Raw genomic sequence first — 12,556 nt, 5'->3', positions numbered from 1 at the left:
TAATTATGTCAATAATAAGTACTACCATTATTTTCCCATTTCCCATCCTTTAAAGATATTATATTATTATATAGTTAGATATATAAACGTGAAGAGGCAATAGGATGAAGAGAGTAATAACCTTTTGATGTTATTGCATACGATAGAACAATTATGTGTGATGAACTTATTAGCCAGGGAGGATTGTCATCTAATTATAAGTTTCTAGAGGCCAGGAATTTCTTTGAATTTATTCTTTATGATGTCAGGCATGTGCACAATAAAGGAGTATTATTGGGTCTTTTTAGTGTTCTCAAACATCTATTAAACAAGGTACTATGAAAATTAATAAGTACAATTACTAACAAAATATTTTAATCATCAATATGATAATTATCTTTAGAACCATAGCCTATAATATGTATTTATCTATGAAAATATGTATTCAATATTATATTCAAAGATCAAACTATAGCTACTTTTAAGATGAACCTCCAGGTTTTTTCCATGAATTAAAAAACGTTTGCAATTTTTGGTGTATTATGCAAACCAAGAACATTCATTCAAAATTGTTTGACTCTGTTCCAGAGCTAATGTACATATCTTTATTATTAAACACTAAGTCTTTATCTAGAGGGGAACTTCAACTCATAAAGCTATATAATACTACTTCAACTATCAGGAATATTTGGGGAATGATCCATTCTAGGAAGCCATGTTTTCCAAATGATTAACAGCTTATCTTACAGGTTCCAGAACCAGAGGTGTGTTGGAGCCTGATTGTACAGATTGGAGAAAGACAGTTGTTAAATTTTCAGTGTCAGTGTTTACACCTTGGAAATCAGCAGAGAAATCAGGGCTTGATTTATTGTTTTGTGGATGAGAAGGTGATGGAGAAAGTGTTAATATTGCAGATTAAATTTAAAATTATGATTGTCAAAGTCAATGACGAGCATTTATCAGCCTGGTACTAATCAGATGATACTAATTTTGTAGTGCTAATACTTTAAACTTTTATTTGCTTTTCTCCTCATCTCCAACCAGATCCATTAGCTGAAGTTTAGACTGCAGCCAATAAATCAAGATCAGTAAGCATTTGTTAAGTGCTGGCTACAATCCAGACACTATGCTAAGCCCTGAGGATCCAAAGGAAAAAACCCAACAACAAAATCCTTTCTTCAAGAAACTGATTTTCTAATTGAGTAGATAACATGTATAAATCAAGGTATATAAGATAAATGCAGACCAGTTAGAAGGGAACCTTAGAAGAGATGGTACTGGGGCTGGAGAGGAAATGACAAAGGAAAGGGAACAAGAAAGGGAGGTTAGGTTAAATTTAAACTTAGTCTTATAGGAAGCCAAAGATTCTAAGAGTAGGAAATTTGGAGGGGGTGCAGAGGGAATGCAGTACAAAGGTGTGGAGATGGGAGAAAAAAGTATTATGTTGCAGGAACAGCAAGTAGGCCAGTATGACTAGATTGTAGCGAGCATGGAAGAAAATAGAATTTAAACTTAGAAGACAGAACATATGTGAGAGTTTGGCAACTGATTAGATATGTGAAGAGCAAGTAGTTGAGAAAACAGATCACAAACTTAATCACTGAAAAGGTGATGGTATAGATACTTATTGCCTCTCTAATGTCTTGCTTAAAGATAAGGGAAGGGAAATGAATTACATAATCTCTCAAGGTTCTTTTCTTTTTCTTTTTCTTCCCCCTCCCCAAGGAATATTTTTAAAACATATTTATTTTTTCAGTTACACATAAAATCAATTTTAAACATTCTTTTTTAAAAATTAGAGTTCAAAAATTTCTTCCTCTCTTTCCTCTCCTCTCTCATTAAGAAGGCAACCAATTTAATAGAAGTTCCACATGTGTTGTCATGTAAAACATACTTCCATATTAGTTATATTGTAAAAGAAAACAGTTTACAAAAAAGTAAGAAAAATAATTTTTTTAAAGTATGGTTTGATCTGCATTTAAATTCCATCAGTTCTTTCTCTAGAGGTGGGTAGCAATTTTCATTATAAGTCTTTAGGAATTGTCTTGGACTATTGAATTACTGAGAATAGCTAAATCTTTCACAGTTGATCATCATCCAGTATTGCTATTGCTATATATAATGTTCTCCTGGTTCTGCTCACTTCCTTTTGCATTCAGTTAATTAAAGTCTTTCCAAGTTTTCTGAAAGCATCCTGCTTGCCATTTCTTATAGCAAAATAGTATTCCATCACTATCATATACCACAACCTGTTCAGCCATTCCCCAATTAATGGATGTCCCCCTCAATTTCCAACTCTTTTCTACCACAAAAGTGGCAGCTATAAATATTTTTTGTACAGATAGGTACTTTTCCTTTTTGTTTTTTATCTCTTTGAGATACAGACCTACTAGTAATAGTTCTGGGTCAAAGAATATAAACAACTTTAGAAACCTTTGGGTGTGGGCATAGTTTTGAATTGCTCTCCAAAATGTTGTATCAGTTCATAACTCCACCAACAATGCTTTAGTGTCTCAATTTTCCCACATCTTTAAGGTCTTTTCAATGCCTTGAACTTTTATGTTTTAAAAACATTCTTTTTGGTATTTCAGAGTAAAAAAATTGCTTTTTCCTCAAAAAGTTTTTTCTCAGAATACTTATTACTGTTAAATTTAAATTAACGTCCATTAACTCCAAGTATTATATTTTATAAGGTTTATTATTAATCATTTGAAATATAAGAAATAAAAGAACAAAAGTATAAAGCCTAGGTAAAAACACATGGGTAAAATTCTCCTGCCTGACTCTCACTCCGCCTCCACAACTGCCTTTCCTCACAAGCAGAGAGAGAGGGAAAAGTTAAACCCACAACTTTATTTTCAAAGCGTAAGCATGTAATGTAAGAACAAAAATGGGAAGCTGGGAAAGAGAGTCCTGGGAAGAAAATTCTAATTACACATTACCATATGTAAAGATGAAAATTGTAAAAATAATGCTTCATTAATTTAAATGATTTAAATATTCATTAACTTAATTTCTTATACAGTAACAAAGAAATTATTTGAGAACCAATTGTAATTTTTGCTCTGTCATTAAAAATGAAATAACAGGATCATAAAACATTATGATTTGATAGAAAAGTTCATTGAAAATTTGTCAATTATTTTTGTCTTTTAGAGAAAGGAAGAACCTAGTTGTGAAATCATTCAATAAATTAAAGCCTAAGTTTATCCATCCTATTTAAGAAGTTTACTAACATACTTAGTTATTTATATAGTTAGTCAATTTAGTATCTATACAAAGGGGAAAAATAAATGTGGAATATTTAGTCAGTCCATAAGAGTTGCTACTTTAGAAATATAAGTAATGAAAATACTGACAGTCTAAAACCATGTTGGCAAACTTATGGCACTCATGCTGGCAGGGTGGGGGGGGGCTGCTCCCCTCTCCCTTTCCACCTCACCTGAGGACATTTCTTATATCATTCACCCCTCTGCTTATAAGCCCAATGGGAACACTTCCTCTCTCCCCTGTCTGGGGTAAGGGGGAAGCTCACTTGCAGGTGTGAGGGTTGCAGTTTGGGAACTTGGTCTCTAAAAGGTTCACCATCACTGGTCTAAAACAATCCAAATGGTGTTTGTTTGGCTAGCAAAGATTTTTTTAAAATTTTAAATCCAGTTATTAACTAAATGAATGAGCTGGTTCATTTGAATGTTATACTAGTTTCTTGATAGAAAAATTTCCTATACATTTTAAAAGAAACAATGTAGGGAAAAAATTCTTAAACTCAACTACTTCTTGGGAAAAAAATGTTTGGCCTTTAGGATACAGATATTAACCTATAATAAAGTCATAAGCAGGTAGAGGTTTTGTTCTAAGTATGCTGGCATATCCCAGAGGAAATCATTATCAAAGACAAGGGGGTTAGGATTCTTAACTTGGGACAAATTTCAAGGAAACTTGAAAAAAAATTACATCTTTATTTTCAGTCACATCTAATTGAAACTTGGCATTTCCTTTCATTATTAATGCTAACAACAACCTCTAAGCTCAATAACTAATAGGATAACCTTTCAGTTTAAAATCTATGAGCCTCAGCTCTATGAACCCTGAAATACCCTCCCTCTAGTGCTAGATGTTTTCTTCCTCCGTTTTTCTCCTCAGGAAAATTGATGGCCTCTTCTTCAAACCAGCATCTTCTTGCTCTAGATTCTCCTAATGTCCTTCATATAGAGATAGAGGAAAGGAAGGAGTTTCTTTGGGAAAATCGAGGAGATTTTTGAGGTTAAATCTAGGGTTATAATAATACTCGGAAGTCAGGTAACTACCTCCTACATAATAAACACTTAATAAATACCATTTCCTTCCTTCCTTTTTCTTTCATTCATTCTTTTTTCCTTCCATGCATTTAGTTGTTTGGATGGTAGATAAAAACAGGGCAAAATAGGCTCGACTATTTGAAAGCACTTTTTAATATAGCTTGCTTAAATGTTAAATCTGACTCTGAAATTTTGGAATTGCTTCCTAAATTTAAAGCAAAATCTTTTGCTGCCTTAATGTGTGTATCATCAAAATTTGAGTTTTTAAAATTGTCATTCAGTTTTCATATTGTCAATATAAAATATTGACTGAGAAAATGCATACTTTGTTGGCTAATGTGCCATTTTGACTGAGTCCATGTTCTATACATGATGTTTTCCTAAAATTTCCTAGGTACAAATAGCGTTTAGGCTAATTAGATATGAAACTTGAGTATTTAATCCCATAAATTTAATAACTTGAAGGGGTTTGCATTTTTAAAAAGCCTCACAGGCAACTAGGTAACACAGTGAATACAGCCCAAAGCCTAGAATCAGAGATTTGGGTTCAAATTTTGCTTCAGATAACTTCCTAGCTACGTGACCCTGGCCAAGACTTGTGACCTAGATTTCCTCTCCCTGACTGCTCTTCTGTCTTAGAATTTATATTACAACAGAAGATAAGGGTTTTAAAAAATTGAAGCAAACTCCAATTTTATTTAAAGATGTTGGAAGAAGCCTGCAATCAAATTTAGAAATTATATTGTTTGTCATAGAGTGTCCATTACCTAAATAATGAGACCTATTCTTTCAGATGCACTTCCTCATTCCACTATGAGAAAAATGCTACTTGAACATAATTCCTCCTGTGGTTTTTTGCTAGATTTTCTGCATTATTGTTTTGATTCAGACCTGAAATTTCACTGGAAACACCCAGTGAGGAATGAAAATGAAAAGCAGTGCCTGCTCTGCATCTTAGAGAGTTGCCTGGGGTTGATGGAGCCTCTAGGGAGGGGAGTTGTAGTGTACTGGCAGGTTAAATGATTTGCCCCAGGGTCACACAGCCAGTGTGTGCCAGGGGCAAGACTTGGATTCAGGTCTTTCTGTCTCTGAGGTCCACTTTCTTTACCACTACCATACATCCCCATGTCTTTTCTTTGGCAGGAATTCAATCAGTAGTGGAATGTGGAAAATGTATTTTTCACAGGAAATAAACCCTATGACTCACCTATAAGAATTATTTGTTAAAACTAAATTCTGTTAAGGGCATCTACATAGTGATGACAAAGGATTAATTGATTCATCTTCCCCCAGCTCGGTTCTCTATTTTGAATTACATTTTTTACATTCATCATTATACATTTAATATGTACTGGTATGCTGTGGTGATAGTTACTTGGAAATAAAAATAAAAATAAAATAAATGATGATTTTAACTCATTTCCCAGTTTGACTTCCCATGTTGTTAAATTTAAGTTCCCTGAGAGGAAGGAAGTTGAAAAGTATTTGTTTATTTCCTACATGCTCAAAGTAGAGTAGAATAATCCTGTCTTCCTTTTTATGTTTAACATATGAAGCTCTCTCCTAGCCTTTGAAAATAGATTTTTTTTAATTAAGAAGCATGTTTTTATTGAGTTTAAAGTTTGATTTATTTTCTTTTAAACATGTTTAAATTTTAGGAAAGATAAGAAGTACATAGAACGGTGCTGGAAAGATGTCACCGTTGGAGACTTTATTCGCCTTTCCTGCAATGAGATCATTCCTGCAGATATTGTCTTGCTGTTTTCCACTGATCCAGATGGAATCTGTCACATTGAGACTTCTGGTCTTGATGGAGAAAGCAATTTAAAACAGAGGGAGGTGGTTCGAGGATATGCAGAGCAGGTGAAGTAATGAATTCCTAATGAGGAACTTCTTGTTAATTCACAATACCTGTGTTCTTTCAGGTTCAGGATAAATGAATCAGTTCTCACAATGTATGGACTGGCAGGCTTATTACTTCCTGGCAGCTGGAAAAACAAGTTCAGAAGGTTTAAGAGCTTTTCTGGAGTTGAAATGTCAATACAGGCAAACCTTGATTCACACAGTGAATAACGTGGCACTCTGCAAAAAGTCAGATTTCATAGGTTCCAAGATTTAGAGCTAGAAAGGACCAAAGAGGATATGAAGTTCTCAATCTCACTCATTTTACATATAAGAAAACCAAGACACAGAGAAATTACGCTGAGTATCTGATATATTTAAATCTAGTTGTTTCTGACTCAAGTTCAGAACCAAGACATAGAAGACCTTGGCTCAAATATTATCTCTTGCTTAATACCTTTGTGACCTTGAACAAGTTGCTTAATCTTTCTAATGTTTGGTTTTTCATCTGGGAAGTGAGAGATTTATATATCTTTCCACCTCTAAGCCTATGATTTGGTGATACTAATGGATATGTTCCTGAAAAATTATATGAGAATTGAATGGTATCTGAAGTGTACCACAAAAATACTGGAACTCTATGGCGAGCCCTTTTGGACTAAGTACAGAATCCTTTTTTCATTAATTTTTCAATTGCATGTAGAAATAACTTTTGACAATTGTTTTCTGGCATTTTGCAATTCAGCGATAGATTACTTAAGAAGGCAGGATTTGAGTTTGGTTTTCAAGTATGTGTTATTAAGGGCACCTAAGGAAAGTGGTGAGTATTCCAAAATGGATAGGGCATCTAGTACATTGAGGAGAGTCGTGGAGGGTAAGACTAGAAAGGAATCAATAAATCAGTGATTATTACATACCTACTATGTGCTGTGCTAAGAAAGGCAAAATGACATCAGATTATGAGGTCGTTGGGGAAATGCAGAATTATCAGCATTTGTCCTCAATGCTTCCTAGGATTCTGGGTAAATGTGATAACTGTAGAATAATAGAGTGCTTACATATCTCACTATTTTAGAGCAGAATTGATTTTTGTTTTGTTTTGTGAACTTAGGACTCTGAAGTTGATCCTGAGAAGTTTTCTAGTCGAATAGAATGTGAAAGTCCTAATAATGATCTCAACAGATTTCGAGGGTTTCTGTAAGTAATTCAGGAATATTTTTATTGGGAGGAAAGGGAGAGGCAGAAGGAATTTGGGATTATCTGTGTCATGAGAAGGAGGCACAGAGAGCTCTGCTAAATTTCACCTCTTACACCTCCTGGTTTTGTAATCTTTGGCAAATTACCTAACCCAGCTCAGTGCTATAAAACCCAAATGGAAAGAGAGAACATAAAATATATGTAAAGATCCCTGCAGGTAGATGTCGACTTAAAAAACCATAAATTAAGATTGTCTATGTTTTATTGTATATTTATTTATTTTGTTGAATTTTATTTCCCAATTTCATTTGATCTGGTACTGGCCACTCTTAAGGGTTCAAGACCATGGCTGCCATATTTGATGCCTCTGTGCTCTGGGCAACTTTCTAAGTCATAGAAGAGGAACAGACCTGCATGGGTAAAAGGAGTCTCTTCATCCAGGATTCCTCTATGCCAATGAAATCACAGATCTAAACCTGTCCCTTAAAAAAGAGGAGACATTCATTTCAAAGAATACCTGAAAGTAATGTCATTGATTTAAGGACAAGGATATCGAAGTCTGTACAGCACACATGTTTCCTCTCTACTCATGGGGCCAGCATCTTAGTTCATCCCCTCATCACTTCTCACCTGGACTATTACAGTATCCTCTTATTTTTCCTGCTTCTTCAACCCATCCTCCATATAGTTTCTAAAATAATATTCCTAAACACTGTATTATTCCACTATAGTATCTCTTTATGGCCACTAGTCTAAAATAAAAACTTTATTTAGTATATTTTAAACCCTTCAAAATCTGACTCCAGATTACCTTTTCAAACCTATGTCATATTATTCCATCTTACACTCTTCATTCCCATGTCCTCGTTTTTGTACTTATTGCATTTTGTAATAGAAGTTCTTTAAAAGCAGTTATTATTTTGTCTTTGTGTCTCAGAACCTAGCACTGTGCCTTGCACAAAGTACTTTATAAATATTTAAATTGAAAACATATCTAAGTTTGTATATATGTAGGCACAGTGGACAGAGTACTGGGCCTGGAGAGAGGAAGATCTGAATTCAAATCCAGCCTCAGACATTTACTAGCTGTTTTACCCTGGGCAAATCATTTATTCCCGTTTGCCTTAATTTTCTCATCTATAAAATGAGCTGGAAATGGCAAATGACTCCAGTATTTTTGCCAAGTAAAGACCAAATGGGAAAACAAGGAGTTTAATATGATTGAAATGAACCAAAACCAACATTCTGTGTATATATATTGTACATGTACATTTATGCATATACACGTGTGTGTATAAAACAAATATTCAAATTCATCTACCATTTCTGTAAATTTTCAGATTTAGTTGAACAATCTGTGAATTGCCCCCCTCGTTTTGATATTAAATCTTCTCAACAGGGTTTACACTATATGATAAAAGATATAGTTGGATTCTCAATGTGCAAGGTTGTCTTGTATCACTGACAATGGCTATGGACTTTTCTCTAACGAATAGCAAAAATAGCAACAAATTTTGAAACTCCATTTTGAATCCTAAAGTTAAGCAAGATTTCACAAGAACTTAAATATATTTATAAACATGAGCTTTTTTCTGATTATAAATTGTGAATGGTTTTGACTTTTTTCCAATAGTATGTCTGTGCATTAAGAGAAATGTGCCAATAGTGAATAAGAGAGATTATAAAGAATCAATTTTCAGAATAAATCAAGTAACCCTGATTTAGGGAAAACAAATGGCTGAGTAATTTATGTGTTTTCTTCGGGTTGGAATTTAAGAACCTTGACTCTTTCTAGGTTCTTTACTATGTGTTAAATAAAATTTGAATATACCAAAGACTAGTTAGAACCTGCTATTGGAATATCACTTTCAGTGTCATTGATGTTTAAAAGCAATTCATGTGTTATGCTTCTTATAGAGAACATCCAAGCAAGGAACGAATTGGTCTCAGTAAAGAAAATTTATTACTTAGAGGATGCACCATTAGAAATACAGAGGCTGTTGTTGGCATTGTGGTTTATGCAGGTTGGTAAAACTTTTTGTTATGATTCTCTCCCATGTATTATAAAAACTAATTTTTTAAATTTGCTTTTGTGATCTAAAGTGCAATTGTTCAAATATCATTCTGCCAAATAGAAGGATATTTTCTGCGTATTCTGGCTCATCTTTTCCTAAATGAGTTTGGAGAGAGCAGAATTAAGAAAGGTTTTTTTGTTTGTTTTGCTGTTACCTGCCAGGTCTTGGTGAAAGACCATTTTCTGATTGCTGTATCTGTACTTGACTTCTGTCTACCAGGAACAATGAAATATCCTCTCTTGTCTACCCAGGTCATGAAACTAAAGCAATGCTCAACAACAGCGGGCCTCGTTATAAGCGTAGTAAGTTAGAGAGAAGAGCGAACACCGACATCCTCTGGTGTGTCCTGCTTCTTATCTCAATGTGCTTTACTGGTGCATTAGGTAAGTTGATGTAGTTCCCTCTGGTCATGTTAAGCAATTTTTGTCCATTTTTAAAATAAGTGCCATGTCTATAAATGATCATCTTCAAGGAAGTATTCTAAATGAATGTTTAAAAATTTTTTTAATGTGCTATTTGAGAATTCTTGTTATTTTTGCATTTGTGGAATCTTCATCTCTTAAAATATCTTGTTAGTCACGGTAATTCTTTTTCTTTCCTAGTATTAGATTTTTCTTTTTTTTGATCCTAGAAGATTCAAAGTAAAGCATTCAGTAAATCCATGTATTAGTAGGGGCAAAACTTTGGAAACTTGATTCAGGAGACAAACCCACAGAAAAAAATTTGCTTTTTTCCTCCTTTGTATTCTTTGGGAGAAAATCCAGTCTCTTATCTTTGAGGTTCAGGACAGCAATGAAGAACTGTAAAGGAACTGTCCAATTCTTCTCATGTACATTTTTTTAAAGGTCATGGAGTCTGGTTGAGCTACTATGAAGCTATTCCATTTTTTAATGTGCCTGAAGCTGATGGACACAATTTATCACCAGCACTAGCAGGTTTCTATATGTTTTGGACCATGATTATTTTATTACAGGTAACATCTCTCCTACCTCCTATGAATATAAAATCATGTTGTTGCCAAATTACTTCCCTCAGGTTCTTACTGTTGTTTGCTTTGCTTTGATAGGTATTGATCCCCATCTCTCTCTACGTTTCCATTGAAATTGTCAAGCTAGGCCAAATCTATTTTATTCAAAGTGACATTGATTTCTATAATGAGAAAATGGATTCTACCATTCAGTGCCGGGCACTGAACATTGCTGAGGATCTTGGGCAGATACAGTATCTTTTCTCTGATAAGACTGGAACCCTCACTGAGAACAAAATGGTTTTCCGGAGATGTAGTATTGCAGGTTTTGATTATTGCCATGAAGAAAATGGTAGGTATTCAATATCATATGCATATACCTTTGTTGCTGCCTTCACAAATATTGATTGTTATTTTATCCTTTCTTTGCAGAGATATTTTTTGCTTATTGCACTTAAACGACTGCAATCTACCAAAAATATTTTTATTGACAACTAGGATGTTTTCACTCTAAAATTTGATCATTCAAAGCAAAGATCCTAACACAATATGGTAGAATTTTTTTTTAAGAAAAGTAAATGAGTCGTGTTGGTATTGTCACAAAGAAAATAACGGAAGATTAAATGAATACAACTTTTTCCTTAGATAATTAAGAGCTAGAATAAGTCATAAATTTTCAAACAAGGAAAATGTAGGAATTTGCTTTCCTCCAAAATGTGTACTCAGTAAAAGTACTTAAGTTTGGTTTTTTTTCTAAATGGGAAGAGGGGAGGTGAGTTGGAGGAAGTGGGAGAATAAGGATAAGCTAGCAATAAAAAGAAAAAGAAAGAGGTTCATTGGCACTTTGTTTTTGTTTTTTTAATGCATCAAAGAAAACAAGGAAGGCCAGAGCATTGAAGACAAGTACAACAGTTTTGAAAGTCATATGCTGAGTTTATCATATATTTAAAAGAAAAGCAAGCTATGTATAATGGGAATTCCATATTTTCCTGTACAATCTTCTGTTGTATAGAAATGTCTATTTTATTTGGTATTTATTAAGTTCAGAATTAAAAGGAAAATTATTGAATAAAACAAATGGAGATTAAAAAAAATTATATGACCCTGGCATCTACCAGATTCTCTTAGTATGAGTGAGCCAATGGGACAAGACATTGAGCACTACAGCAAACTTACCACATTAGTGACAGATTCTGTGAGATATCTTGGGAAGTTTTTCTCCCTTCTCATGTCTTCAAATACTTACTTCAGTCCTTTAGGAAACTGTGATTTCATTTATTTTGTTGCAAGCACTTTAAAAAGGGTTACCAGCTATATGCCATTGTAACAAGCCCACTTCCTAATTCCTATGTTGGGAATGTTTTGGGAATGATGTATGAAGGAAAAAATTGGAGAATTTAATTGGTAAAATGGAGACCCAACATGAGCTCCTTAATAGAGGGAAGACCAGTTCCTCATTTAGTTGTTTTGTTTTTGATTTTTTTACTGTCTGCATAGTATCTAGAGGAAAGCAAGAAATATTTCTCTTACATTGAGATCTGTAAAGAAACTATACTTTGAACTAAACTTTGTTATTCAACTAGAATTATAGGACTAGTTCCAAAAGTTTTGTCTTGTTTAATATTAGTGGCCAAGTATTCTCTGCCTGGAACATGTGAGAGCAGTCTGTGTATCAGAGGCAAGATTTCAACCTAGTTTCCACTGGCTTCAAGTATCTGTAACTGTCATGAACAGCAAATGCCAGATAAATGTTAGAGGCCAATAATATAAGAATTTATTAAAGAGAGAAATCACTAGAAATGGAGTGGTCAAAGAGAGCCACATGCTAAAGGTAGGCTTTAATATATAGAAAATAGTGAAGGAGAATTGTAAATAAACCAGTGAAAGAAAGAATGCCCATGGCATGTTTGTAGAATAAGGAGTAGACTGGTTTGGCCAGAATGGAGGATTATAGAAAAGGAGGAAAGTAAGGCCAGAGACACAGGTAGAAGCCATGATAACATTCTATTAACAAGATTTCTCCAGACATATCATATTTTGGAGTTCAATATATTTTAGCTGCAAAAGTGAAATCTACTAAAATGGGGAAAAATACATGAAAGGCCAGTTGTTGACTCACAGAATCAGGAGAGAGAGAGAGAGAGAGAGAGAGAGAGAGAGAGAGAGAGAGAGAGAGAGAGAGAGAGAGAGAGAGAGAG

The 12,556-nt window shown here is 34.0% G+C and overlaps 1 protein-coding gene across 1 annotated transcript in view; it reads left to right on the top strand.

Moving 5' to 3' along the window:
- ATP10D (ATPase phospholipid transporting 10D (putative)) overlaps positions 1-12,556 on the top strand; it is a 76,520-nt gene that overhangs the window by 17,594 nt on the left and 46,370 nt on the right. Inside the window, exons 3-8 of the mRNA XM_044680048.1 lie at positions 5,936-6,140; positions 7,231-7,316; positions 9,234-9,340; positions 9,643-9,774; positions 10,237-10,364; positions 10,458-10,710. Of these exons, the coding sequence (XP_044535983.1) occupies positions 5,936-6,140; positions 7,231-7,316; positions 9,234-9,340; positions 9,643-9,774; positions 10,237-10,364; positions 10,458-10,710 (911 nt within the window). The remainder of the gene's footprint in view (positions 1-5,935; positions 6,141-7,230; positions 7,317-9,233; positions 9,341-9,642; positions 9,775-10,236; positions 10,365-10,457; positions 10,711-12,556) is intronic.

This window comes from Gracilinanus agilis, chromosome 6 (genome assembly GCF_016433145.1).
Source record: "Gracilinanus agilis isolate LMUSP501 chromosome 6, AgileGrace, whole genome shotgun sequence".
In the NCBI taxonomy this organism is placed as follows: Eukaryota; Metazoa; Chordata; class Mammalia; order Didelphimorphia; family Didelphidae; genus Gracilinanus; species Gracilinanus agilis.
Note: the sequence above shows the minus strand (reverse complement) of the source record. Positions and strands in the feature narration are given on the sequence as shown.